The following is a 12727-nucleotide window of genomic DNA, read 5'->3' as shown; positions in this document are numbered from 1 at the left end:
TTCTAGGATTGCCTGTTCTCCACATCCTCAGCAACACTTGAGATGTTCTCGTTGTGTTTGCCTTATTTTATAATAGCCTTGCTGTCAGTTGTGAGGTGATATCTCAGTGGATCGGGGGTGGAATACTCTGATGATTAGTGATGATGAACACCATTCATATGCTGGATGGACATTTTTTCAACCTTAATAGTGAAATGGATATTTACATGTTTGACCCAAATTTTAATCAGGTGATGTGCTTACTGTTATGAGTATAATTGTGATTTTTGCTATTGATGTTAAGGAGTCCCTCCTGTATTTTGGATATTAACTCCTTTTCAATATTTTTAATGTAATGTCTCCCATTTCATAGACTGCCTTCTCACCCTGCTACTGTTTGATTTGCCCCCTTTCTAGTTTGATGCAGTCCCCCTTGTCTGCCATGGTTCTCTGTGATTTTGCTTTTGGATCAAATAAATCATTGTCAAGAGAATGTCATGATGTTTATCCTGTGTGTTTTCTTTGAAGGCATTTTGGGTCAGGTGTTCTGCTTAATCTTTAATCCATTTTGAGATTTGTTTGTGTTGACATATATGTATGATGCAAGATTACGGCCAAATGTCATTATTTTGAATGTGTATATCAACACCATTTTTTAATGTTTTTTTATTTTTGAGGGATAGAGACAGATCATGATCAGGGGAGGCACAGGGATAGAGGCAGACACAGAATCCAGGCTCTGAGCTGTCAGCACAGAGCCTGATGTGGGGCTCAAACCCACAAATCATGACAACAATACGTGACTGGAAGTTGGATGCTTAGCTGACTGAGCCACCCAGGCGCCCCTAGTCAACACCATGTTTAAGAGACACAATCCTTTCCCCACTGTGCATTGTTGGAAATCTCATGGAGGATTTGCTGACTGCATCTGCACAATTCTACTTCTGTGCTCCGTAATGAGCTCCACTGGTCTATATGACTCATTTCATGCCAGCTGTACACTGTTGGAGTTAATGTACCTCTGCAATATATTTAGAAGGAAGAAGTGTTCTCCTTCTTCCAGGTTCTCTCCTCTTCATGATTTTGTTTTTTACTTCCATGTGTTTTGTGGTTACATATGAATTAGTATATTTTTCAGATTCCTTTAAAAAAAAGGCATTGGTATTTTCATTGAGATAAAAAGATAAACATAAAATTAACATAAAAAGATACAACAGAGAAAAAAAGACTATCACAAATACAGAAAACAAATCAACTTCATTAAAATTTGAATTTGGAAAGATATGTGAAATTTAAAAAACATAGGTAGCCTAGGGAAATAGGTAAGATTCAAACAAATGCAATCAGAACTGAAAAAGAAGACATAACTGAACTAAACACACGAAAAGGATCATAAAGGAAAAACTTAGATATTTATACGTCAACAATTAGATCACCAAGAACAAATTACACATTTTCTAGCTTTATGTAATCCACCAAGACTCTTCCATGCAAAATACAAGAGGAACAAAACTTAGTAAGAAGATATCCTTAATATAAAACCTTCACCCTCCAAAAAGAAACAAGGCGTTATTAAAATTCTACAATATTTAAAGAAAAATTAATGCCAATACTTCTCATACTATTACAAATTGCGGATGAAAAAGACCACTCCCAGATGCACTTTATGAGGACACCTTTATTCTCACAACAATGCCAGAGAAAGACACCACAAGAAGGGAAACTACAGGCCTGTCTCAGATACACATACATGCAAAATTCCTTGATTAAGCCCGAGCCTACTGAATGCAACAGCACACTGAAAGGATCATACATGATAATCCAGTGTGATGCATCCCTGAGATGCAGGTTTCCTTCAACACACACAAATGCAAAAATGTGATGTCCTCCTTAACAGAGGGAATGATTGAATCAAAGCCATCCTTAATTTGTTCATAAAATCATTAGAGAAAGTTTTTTCATGAAAAAACACGTGTTCATCATTTAAAAATAACTCAATTAAAAAGGAGAAGGAAATTACCTCCACATGATCATGGCCACTATGAAAGCCCACACCTGACAGCATATTGAACATAAAATACCAAAACCATTCCTGCCACATCAGGAGCCAGGCAATGATGCTCATCCCCAATAGAAGTATTCCACATGATAACGTGAAGAATAACTATGCCGCCTCAAACCATGTCATCGTGTCACAGTCCTTATTTGGATGAAAGTCACGGGAGAAACAGCCAGTCCAAGGACACTCAGACCCTCCTTTTTCCCTTGACAGCAGGATATAAATCTCCCTTGGGAAACTCCCCTTCCCTGTACCAGGAGGGGAGAACCATCCTTAGCACCAGAATAAGGAACACAGGGGCAAGAAGGTTGTGCAAACAAACCTAGTTACTTGACTAATTAAATATCCGAAAACCACACCTTTGCCTTGACTCTTGCCAAATCCAATATTTCGTTGTCTGAAAGTCACAAGTGCCACCTGCTTTGTTCATTCTCTGGGTGTCATATTATTAGGAAGCCCAGGCACTTGCAAAATGAAATTTATTCTCCCCTTTAGATCAGTCTTATGTCAATTGAATCCTTACACCGGGTGAAAACCCAGAAGAAAAGAAGGAAAAAGCATTCTTCTCCTACAACTGGAAGAAGTACCCACAAACTTTGGCAATAAAAAGAAATAAAAGACATTTAAATCAGTAAGGAGGAAGGAAAATTATTTGTTTGCAGATGACATGATCTTAAACATAACAAAACCATAGAGATACCCACAAAAAATATTAGAACCAGTTTTTTAAAATGAGGAAAAGTGCAGGATGCACAATGAGCACAATGAACAAAGAAAATAAATAAAAATAAACCACCTATGATTCTACACACCAGCATGGAAATATATGCAAAACAAATAACAAAATTATACAATTGAAAATGGAACAGAATAAAGTACTTGGGATTAAATTTCATAAAGTATGTAAAATAATTGTAGAGCGAAAATGACCTTTGTTGATGAAAGACATGTAAAAATGCACAAGTTACGCAAATATACCTGTGCTCACTGATAAGAATTATTCATATTGTCACAGCACCATCCACACAAACTAATGTAGAAATGCATCCCAAACCTGTCATTCACTTTTAAAGAATCAAATCTAAGTCTGCAGTGTGATATATATGCAAGAGGACATGCAAACAGGGCCCTCTCTGTGCTGATAAAACCAGCCCAGCCCGACCATGCAGCTGGGAGAGGAGCCCCAGCTCCAGGGGTCCCAGGTGTTCCCATTCTGTGATCAGGACAGAACACAGACACCTCATCATGGAGTATGCGCTTGGCTTGGTTTACCTTGTTGCATTTTTAAAAGGTAATTCATGGTGAACGAGAGACACTGAGTATGTGAGTGGATATGAGTGAGAACCAGTGGATGTGTGACAGTTTCCTGACCAATGTCTTGCGTCTTCAGGTGTCCAGTGTTACGTGCAGCTGGTGGAGTCTGGGGGAGACCTGGTGAGCCTGGGGGGTCCCTGAGACTCACCGGTGTGGCCTCTGGATTCACCTTCAGTAGTTCCAGCATGCACTGGGTCCGCCAGGCTCCAGGGAAGGGGCTGCAGTGGGTCGCGTATATTAGTAGTAGTGGAGGTAGCACAAGCTATGCAGACTCCGTGAAGGGCCGATTCACCATCTCCAGAGACAACGCCAAGAACACGCTGTATCTGCAGATGAACAACCTGAAGTCTGAGGACACGGCCACATATTACTGTGCAAGAAACAGGGTGAGGGGACCTCCCTGGGAGCTCACACGCAAACCTCCCTGCGGGAGGGGATCAGCACCACCAGGGGGCGCACACTATGCACAATTCTGCTTTGTGTTGTCAGGAGCAGGTGTAGATGGAGGTTACAGGCAGGTTTCCTGTCAGGGTTTGGGGCTTCCTGTCCACACAGCAGTTTCCCCAGGGAGCCTCTCTGGACACAGGATTCTGTCCTTACCTATTAACTCTCTGAATTAGATACCTGTTGTCATAAGAAAACTGCACTAACATGCACAAAAGACACAGTTGTTTGCATTGCTTACTCCTGTCCCTCAACATGAGTGAATTACAGATTTTCTGAGGCACAACATCTGAGCCATTAGAGGAGTCCCAGATGCACTCCCTGTGCAGACAGGACCACAGGATCCCACAGCTCCCCATTAACTTCACCCAGCCCTTGTCCCAATCAAACAACATGACTCTCCCTCCTGGCACTTGTTACTCAGGACGTTAAATGAGCTACAGCTTTATTCAATTCCTCTAAACAAGAGATAAATCATCTCCATGTATTAGTCTGGATTCTCCTGAGGAACAGAACCCAAAGCACATTGGTTTCCATGACTAAAGAGGTTGGGAAGTCCCATGATCTACTGTCACAAGCTGGAGACCCAGGAAAACCAGTGGTGTAATATGTCTGATTCTGAACTAGGGTCTAGTCTCAGAACGTAGAGATCTGATGTTATAACTCTCATAACAAGGGCCAGAGGGGACCACTGTTCCAGTTCAAACAAGCACAAGGAAAGTAAAAATGAGGGAATTATTCCTCCCTCTGCATCAGATTCTATTCAGAACCTTAATGAAATGGGTGATGCCCAGACAGGAACCATGGAAGGAAATGCCAGTCTCTTCTGGAAACACATCACAGACATCCACAGAAACAGTGGTGAATCTGGGCACCCATGAGTCAGTCAAGATAACCCATAAAGTTAGTCATGACAAGTCAACTTCCTGTAAACGTGGAGCTCAAAGACTGAAGACTTGAATTTAAATTAAAAATAAAACAAGAAAATTAAATACATACATATATGAACTATTGGGACTACCTCAAAATAGCACGCTTCTGCACAGTGAGGGAAACAATCAACAAAACTAAAAGGCAACCTATGGAATGGAAGAAGATATTTGTAAATGACATATCCTCAGGGTTACTATTCAAACTATGCAAATGTTTTTCAATTATTTTCACATTATCAGTACAGAGTGTGTCCATGCCGTTCAGCATACTGTCATGTGAGAAGCAAAATTCGTGTCTTCCACTTTTGTTTTGTGTTAGGATCTCACTGAACATGAGACCAACACTCTTCACAAAACTTGAACCATACAGTACAGTACTGTTAAATACAGGGGTAATGTTGTGGAGACCCCTCTAGAACTTAATCATCTTGCATAACAGAAAATCATAGCCCTTGAGATTTACCCCTCATTGCCCCACCCTGCCAGCCCCTGACAACTGCCATTCCACTCTCCATTGTATTGTTATCAAATCCCAAATTCAGCTGAGTATTTCTGGAAAGGTCAATGTTCAAAGTTTTAGTTTTGGTGGGAAAAGAAGTTGAGCTTTATTTAGGAGGCCAGCCACCCAGAGAAAAGGCAGACTCTTCTCCAAAAGCCAACTCTGAGGGCTTCTGCCCAACCCAGGGGATTTTAAAGGACTAGACGGTACTTAAACAAGGGAGTTCCATGGTCGATACCATTTTCGATCATGTGCAGCCTCCATGGTGCAAGCTGCCAACGTAACCTCAAGTCCCCTGCATCTATCTCCCCCTGAGGAGAGAAACTCACAGGCATGGCAGAAGACTGCCAGATGCCAGGAAAGAACCACAATAAGGGATTAGAGGGGAAATCCCCTGGGGCTCACACATGTTCAGCAGTACTTTCTGTTCTCACCAGATGGCATAAGAAAAAACTAAAATACAACCTTGTACTTCACCAATCATGACACAGAATACTGGGAAATGTCTCCTCAGTAAACTCAGAGGAAGCTGCAAAGCAACAACCAAAAGGATCAAATGGCTTGCAAACTAATAGCCAACCAGAATAAGACATGTAAAATTACAAAGCGATGTTTTTCAATACGTACAAAAGTAAACTTGACAGTCTACCTCCATATCGCATGGAAGTAGGAAGCATTGGTTTCCATAATGAGGAAAAGCAATCATCCGGAGAAAGTGACCTAGCAGTACCACAGGACGTGGAATTGGTAGAGAAGTTCAGTGTGTTATAATTGCATATCCCGTATCCAAGGAGAAGGAGAAAAGATGGAATGTGTTGAATAGAGCCGTGTTTCTCGGTCCAATTCCCTACCCATGTCCATGTGAGCACTGTTGACCATGGCCCACCTGACTCTCCACATTCACCCCAGGTGAAATGATGAGCAGGGTCACCCAATGCCACACCCTGTGACTGTTACCTAACCCCACAGGTGGCCCCGAGGTGTAGGGTGCTGGCCACCCGGTATAGCCCTCTGTTCTGTCTGATGGTCTAGACCTGGCTTTGCTGAGGATCCTCCATTTATCCATTTTCACTGGCAGATGTCCCTGAGCAGGGGCATGAGGCTGGCAGAGGGCCAGGTCACCCTGAGGGCACCCCTCTTGCTGTTTGCGCTCTGGGCATTGCTGGCTCCTGTCCAAGGTTCTCAAGGTCGTCCCTCATGGCGCTACATCTCTTCTGAGGTGGTAATTCCCAAGAAGGAGTTGCACCACGGCAAGGGCGTTCAGATGCCTGGATGGCTGTCCTACAGTCTGCATTTTGGGGGCAAGAGCCATGTTATCCACATGAGGCACAAGAAACTCTTTTGGTCAAGACATTTGCTGATGATGACTCAGGATGATCAGGGAGCCTTGCAGATGGACTACCCCTTCATCCCTCCAGACTGTTACTACTTCGGCTACCTGGAGGAGATTCCTCTTTCCATGGTCACCATGGACACGTGCTATGGGGGCCTTGAAGGTATCATGAAGTTGGATGACCTTGCCTATGAAATCAGACCCCTCAGCGATTCCCAACATTTGAACACGTTTCTCAGATAGTGGCAGACACCAATGCAACGGGACCTACTTATAACCTGGGATATAAGGGTGATAGGAGACCCCTGTTCTCTCAAGCAAATATCAGTGCAGCCCCCAGGATCTCTAGTAAGTTGTATTCATCCCATCATGGAATTTTGAAAGGACTTGTTCTCGGTTCCAAAACAATGTATAGTGTGTTCAACAACGTGTCAAAATGTGCCCGATTCCTCATGAGGCTTGTTAGTTTGACTGACTCAATGCTTCAAGGTATTGATGTAAGGCACTATATTTCCTCCATGGTCATTTATAATCTGGAAGATCCAGTTGTCTTGAACAATTTTCAGGTGCCAGGGAGTCCGATTCATATCTACTTTCAAAGACACTTTGTTGCTTTTAAACCACATACAGCTTTACTTATGAACAAAGATGCACCACATGAACTTCAGTTTCAGCCAGCCACATATGCGGTATGTGGACCAAAATCCATCATCTCGCTTGCTTCTCTAGGCAGACATTTTTTATTGTTGTCTGTGTTAGTAGCCCAAAAAATTGCAAAATCTATTGGTATTTTTTATGACAATAAGTTTTGTGCATGCCAGAGGAGGTCTACCTGCATTATGAATCAATACCCTATTATAACAGATTCTTTCAGTAACCATTCATATGCAGCATGTAGTGGTGAATAATTTTTGTGAGTGCATATTTGACTCAGGACTTTCCTATTTCAATAAAAGCCTGACTCACGATCGTTGTGGAAACTATGTAGTGGAGCCAGGTGAACAGTGTACTGTGGCTCCTTCAAGCAGTGCTACAACAATCCCTGTTGTACGAGTGATTGTATTCTAACCCCTGGCAGCAAATGAAATACGGGCAGATGCTGTACAAACTGCACCTATTCCGATGCTGGGACACTCTGCAGGCCAATCCAAAATATATGTGATCTTCCAGAATACTTCTGTGGGGTGTCTGTGGAGTGCCCTGATGACTTCTATATGCAAGATGGAACCCCGTGCACTGAAGAGGGCTACTGCTATCATGGAAACTGCACTGACCGCACTATGCACTGCCAAGAAATCTTTGGCAGAAATGCTGTGAAGGGTGAAAATGTCTGCTATACCATAAATCAAAAAGGCAGCCGATATGGACACTGCAGAAGAGACCCAGGGGTATTCAAATCTAAACCCTGTTCCCCCACAGACATGCAGTGTGGAAGGCTGCAGTGTAGTAACGTCACCCATCTCCCTCAGCTGCAAGAGCATGTTGGATTTCATCAGTCTGAGATCTCAGGATTCTGGTGTTTTGGGCTGGATTCGCATCGTAGCACAGGAACAACCGATATTGGTCATGTGAGAACCAGTACCCCCTGTGCTCCTGGAAAGTTCTGTCAGGATACCTACTGCAATGGCAGTGTGGCTCAGCTGAACTATGACTGTATCCCAGAGAAATGCAGTCACAGAGGGATATGCAACAATAACAGGAACTGCCATTGCCACGTAGGCTGGGATCCTCCACGGTGCACTGAAAGAGGCACTGGTGGGAGCACAGACAGTGGACGCCCTCCGAGAAGAATGCGGTCAGTCAGCCAAAGTCGTGAATCCGTGGTATATCTCAGAGTGATCTTTGCTAGAATCTATGCCTTAATTGCTGCATTCCTCTTTGGTGTTGCCGGAAATGTCAGAACTATCAACAGACAGAAAGTTACGGAAGAGACTGTTGATCAAGACAATGCATAATTCAGCCTCCAGACCCCTAAACAACTATAGACAATCCACATGGCTCATCTGTGAAAATACAGTAATCAGGCGGTACAGCTAACATCCACGTTTCCAGGGGTCTGCAGGAGACACAGGGGTCCACAGGCACATCATGGACCTGACACCAGGTCTCTGATGTGTCACTGAGCAGAACTCTGAAATAAAACTTGAAAACTGCATGCTTGTGGCCTCTATGTATTTTGGTAAGCCTGTAAGAGCCCAAACGGTGCCTAAGACTCTGTGCAGAAGACCTGAGTCAGCAGCTGTGTCTTGGGCTGAGGTTTCTGGTTCCAGAAATAAGAGAAGTTGCCACAAGCTCCTTTAGGGACAAATTCATGAATTTTCCCCAAAACTGTGCTCTTGCACACTGAGCTTTGTCTCATTCTTCAGGTGACCTCTCATTTCCTGGTCCCAATATGGGTTCAGGGTGATGGAGGGCTACCAACCACCCATACTGCCTGTCCCACACTGCGGTGTCTGTTGGCTGTGAGGGAAAGGGACATGGATTCAATCCCAGCCAGTGCAAGCTGTGCCTTCCTGGAGAGCAAATTTCCGAATGTGGGAGACTGAGACTATGAGGCTGAAAGTAGCCCCCAGTTAAATCAATCAGAAAGGTAGGCACAAGTGCCTATGGATGTCTCTGGCATTCCGAGGGAGCCCGATGGATATGAACCCCTTTTCTCCTTCTTTTCTCTATTTTTCAGTGAGTTCATCCTTAGATGAGGGTCTGCCTAGGATTTCCACTTTGGTTCTCCCAAGAACCTTCTAGAAATCCTGCAGAGTTGAGCCTGTGGAAAGTTAGGGACCCTTTTTCTAAATATTTTTTACTATTTTTACAGTTGTCTAGAATATATTTTAAATCATAATAGTGATATTAAAGTCTGTTTATTTTCTTCTGAATTAAAAATACACAACTTTTTAATAGTAATTGATTAGGAAATTTTCAGAACTAAATAGTAACTGTTTCAGAAATTACTTTGGAATAAGAATTTATCCCATAATTCACCAATAGATGTAAAACACATGAAGCACATAACAGGATTTTCACTTCAGTTCATACCTAGAATCCTTTTGTTGGTGCAGATAGTCTTGTAAGTTGTACCAATGTGTCCCCATGCATGCACTTTGTCTCAAAGACACATGGTTACACAAAGTATTAGACTGCCATGTGTACACATATTCTCCACGTTCCAGGGCAAACAGGTAATCATACTTTCCCAGCACCTCCTGAAATTCCCGTGCAGCCACACTGCATGTTCCCAGCAAGAATGCGTGCAGGAATGTTTGGGAAGGAGGGCCAAACAGGTGTCCCGGCCACCTGCTCAGTAAACTACAGAAGGATGCTAAGTGAACTGTGGAGTAACATCAGCCCTTCTGTCTGTTTGGACACACGTGTTACAGATGCAGACCTATTCAGTTAACACCATACATGTGCTGGAAACGTGAGTTTACCTTCAGGATAAAGTAAGAATGGGTCCTGTGGAGGATCTAGCACCCACAGGCCACACCCACTAATTGATGGGAGTCTACACACCAGCACACAGCGATGTGGGCTTCAAGTAGAGTGCTGGGTCTGAGCTGACAAGCAGAATGTGGCTGAACCTAGAGCCTAGACAGGTGAAGGGGAGGAAGAAATTCTCCACCAAATGTTCTTGTGGACCAAGAACTAAGTTCACGTGACCTGGATTAACAGGGGAAAGAAACCAAAGTTCATTGTGTGTGCACAGAGGTCCCCCTAGATACACGTTAACTAGATCAGAGAAGTGAGGGCCCCCTAAACTTCCATTAATGAGCTAAGCAAAGTGAGTGCTCCCTAGAGTAATATTAACTAGATAAGTGAACTGTAGTGTGCCCCCTAGATTTACTAACTAGATAAAGTGAGTGCCCCCTCAGATATACACAAATCAGATAAGCTAAGCAGGTGCCCATTAGATTTATATTGACTAAATAAGTAAAGGGTAGTGTGCCCCCTAGATTTACATTAACTAGGTAAGCTAAGTGAGTGTCCCCTAAATTTACATTAACTAGATAAGCAAGGTGAGTGCCCCTTAGATTTATATTACTTAGGTAAGTGAAGTGTAGCTTGCCCCCTACATATACATTAACTCCATCAACTGAGTGCCCCCTAGATATACATTAACCAAATAAGCAAAGTGGAGTACCCCCTAGATACCCATTAACTAGACTGGCAAAGTGGCTGCCCTCTAGATTTCTGTTAACAAGAGAAGCAAAGTGAGTGCTCCCTAGATGAATAACTAGATAAGTGAAGTTAGTGACCCCTAGATTTACATAACTAGATAAGCAAAGTTTAACCTGTCCCCTAGATTTATATTAACTACAAGAGTGAAGTGAGTGCCACCTACATATACATTAACTCCATAAGGGAAGTGAGTGCCCCCTATATATACATGAAGGAGGTAAGTGAGGTGAGTGCCCCTAGAATTATATTAACTAGATAAGGGAGAGAGTGCCCATAGATATACATATACTAGATAAGCAAAGTGAGGTTTCCCTAGATTTACATTAACTATCTAGGCGAAGTGTAGCTTGCCCCTAGATTTACATTCACTAAATAAGCAAAGTTAGTGTGCCCCTAGATTGACATTAACTAGATATGGGAAGTGTAGCTTGCCCCCGAGATTTGCACTTACTAGATAAGCAAAGTGAGTGCCCCCTAAACATACATTAACCGGATAATTAAAGTGAGTTTCCCCTATGCTGACATTAACTAGATAAGCAAATTGAATGTGCCCTAGATATACATTAATTAGATAAGCAAAGTGTGCTTACCTAATGTGTCCCATAGATTTTCATTAACAAGACAAGGAAATGAGTGCCCCCTCGATTTACATTAACTAGATAAGTGAAACGAGTGCCCCATAAATTCACATTAACTAGGTGAGTTAAATGAGTGCCCACTACATAAAAATTTACTGGATAAGTGAATGATCCCTAGATTTACATTAACTACATAAGGGAACTGAGTGCCCCCTAGATTTACATTAACTAGATAATCACAGTGAGTTCCCCTAAATTTATTTCAACTAAATCAGCGCAGTGCCCCCTAGATTTATATTAACTAGTTGCACTAGATCAATATTAACTAAATAAGTGAACTTTAGTGTTCCCACTAGAATTACATTAACTACATAAGGGAACCGAGTGCTCCCTAGATTTACATTAACTAGAAAATCACAGTGAGTTCCCCTAAATTTATTTCAACTAAATCAGCGCAGTGCCCCCTAGATTTATATTAACTAGTTGCACTAGGTCAATATTAAGTAAATAAGTGAACTTTAGTGTTCCCACTAGACTTACGTTAACTACATAAGGGAACTGAGTGTCCCCTAGATTTACATTAAATCGATAAGCAAAGCGAGTGCCCCCTAGGTCTATATTAACTAGATAAGGGTGATGAGTGCTCCCTAGATATACGTTAACGAGATAAGGGAAGTTAGTAACTCCTAGATACACATTAACCACACAAGCAAAGCATTGCCTGCTGTTTTCAGCAAAGCCAGAAAGCAGTGTTCTGCTTTGCTATGTGGTCCCTGTAATGTCCTACACCAGGACATACCTATTTGATTTCCCACATGTCTGACTTACTTCACTTATCCTGATGCCCTCAGGATCCACCCATGTTGTCGCAAAGGGCAAATTTTCATTCTTTCTTATTGACGAATTCCACTGTACATACAGGCCACACTTTTTTTTTTTTTTACCCATTCTTCTGTCTATGGACACATAGGGTGTTTTGGTTCTTGTAAATAATGCTACAATGCACAAGGATGGGGGGAATGAAGATATCATTTAGAGTTTCACTTTCTTTGGAAAGTTGGACTTCCACAAAGACTCCAGTCCATGTGTGATCAACTAAGACCCTTTCCCAGAACCTCGGAGACCACAGACAAGAAAGGTGGAGCAGGTTCAGGGGTCACTGTAGAGTCCATAGCCACACTCAGGTATGTTCACCTATGCATGTGTAGGGAAGACTCTTCAGGGGTCCATTGGCATATGGAGCTGGATCCCACAGGGCCCAAAAATGCACATTTGTTTGTGGATGGATGCCAAGTTTTGGATGGGTGTGAGAGACAACACAGGGATATCTTAGGCTCTTAGGAGGCTGACATTACCCCTCTACTACACTTCCAATTCTTTTGTGAGATTCAAAAGACAAAAGCATCAAGTGTG

General features: G+C 42.5%; 1 protein-coding gene across 1 annotated transcript; it reads left to right on the top strand.

Moving 5' to 3' along the window:
- The first annotated feature begins 6279 nt into the window (after positions 1-6279).
- LOC123386297 (disintegrin and metalloproteinase domain-containing protein 21-like) lies at positions 6280-8708 on the top strand. Its single transcript, XM_045060719.1, is given in 4 exon segments — positions 6280-6774; positions 6777-7437; positions 7439-7566; positions 7569-8708. Coding segments are annotated over 4 exon segments (2205 nt in total). The 5' UTR covers positions 6280-6305; the 3' UTR covers positions 8516-8708.
- Positions 8709-12727: the final 4019 nt, after the last annotated feature.

The sequence above is a fragment of the Felis catus genome, chromosome B3 (assembly GCF_018350175.1).
Source record: "Felis catus isolate Fca126 chromosome B3, F.catus_Fca126_mat1.0, whole genome shotgun sequence".
Taxonomy (NCBI): domain Eukaryota; kingdom Metazoa; phylum Chordata; class Mammalia; order Carnivora; family Felidae; genus Felis; species Felis catus.
The sequence above is the reverse complement of the archived record's forward strand: the minus strand, read 5'-3'. Positions and strand labels throughout refer to the sequence as shown.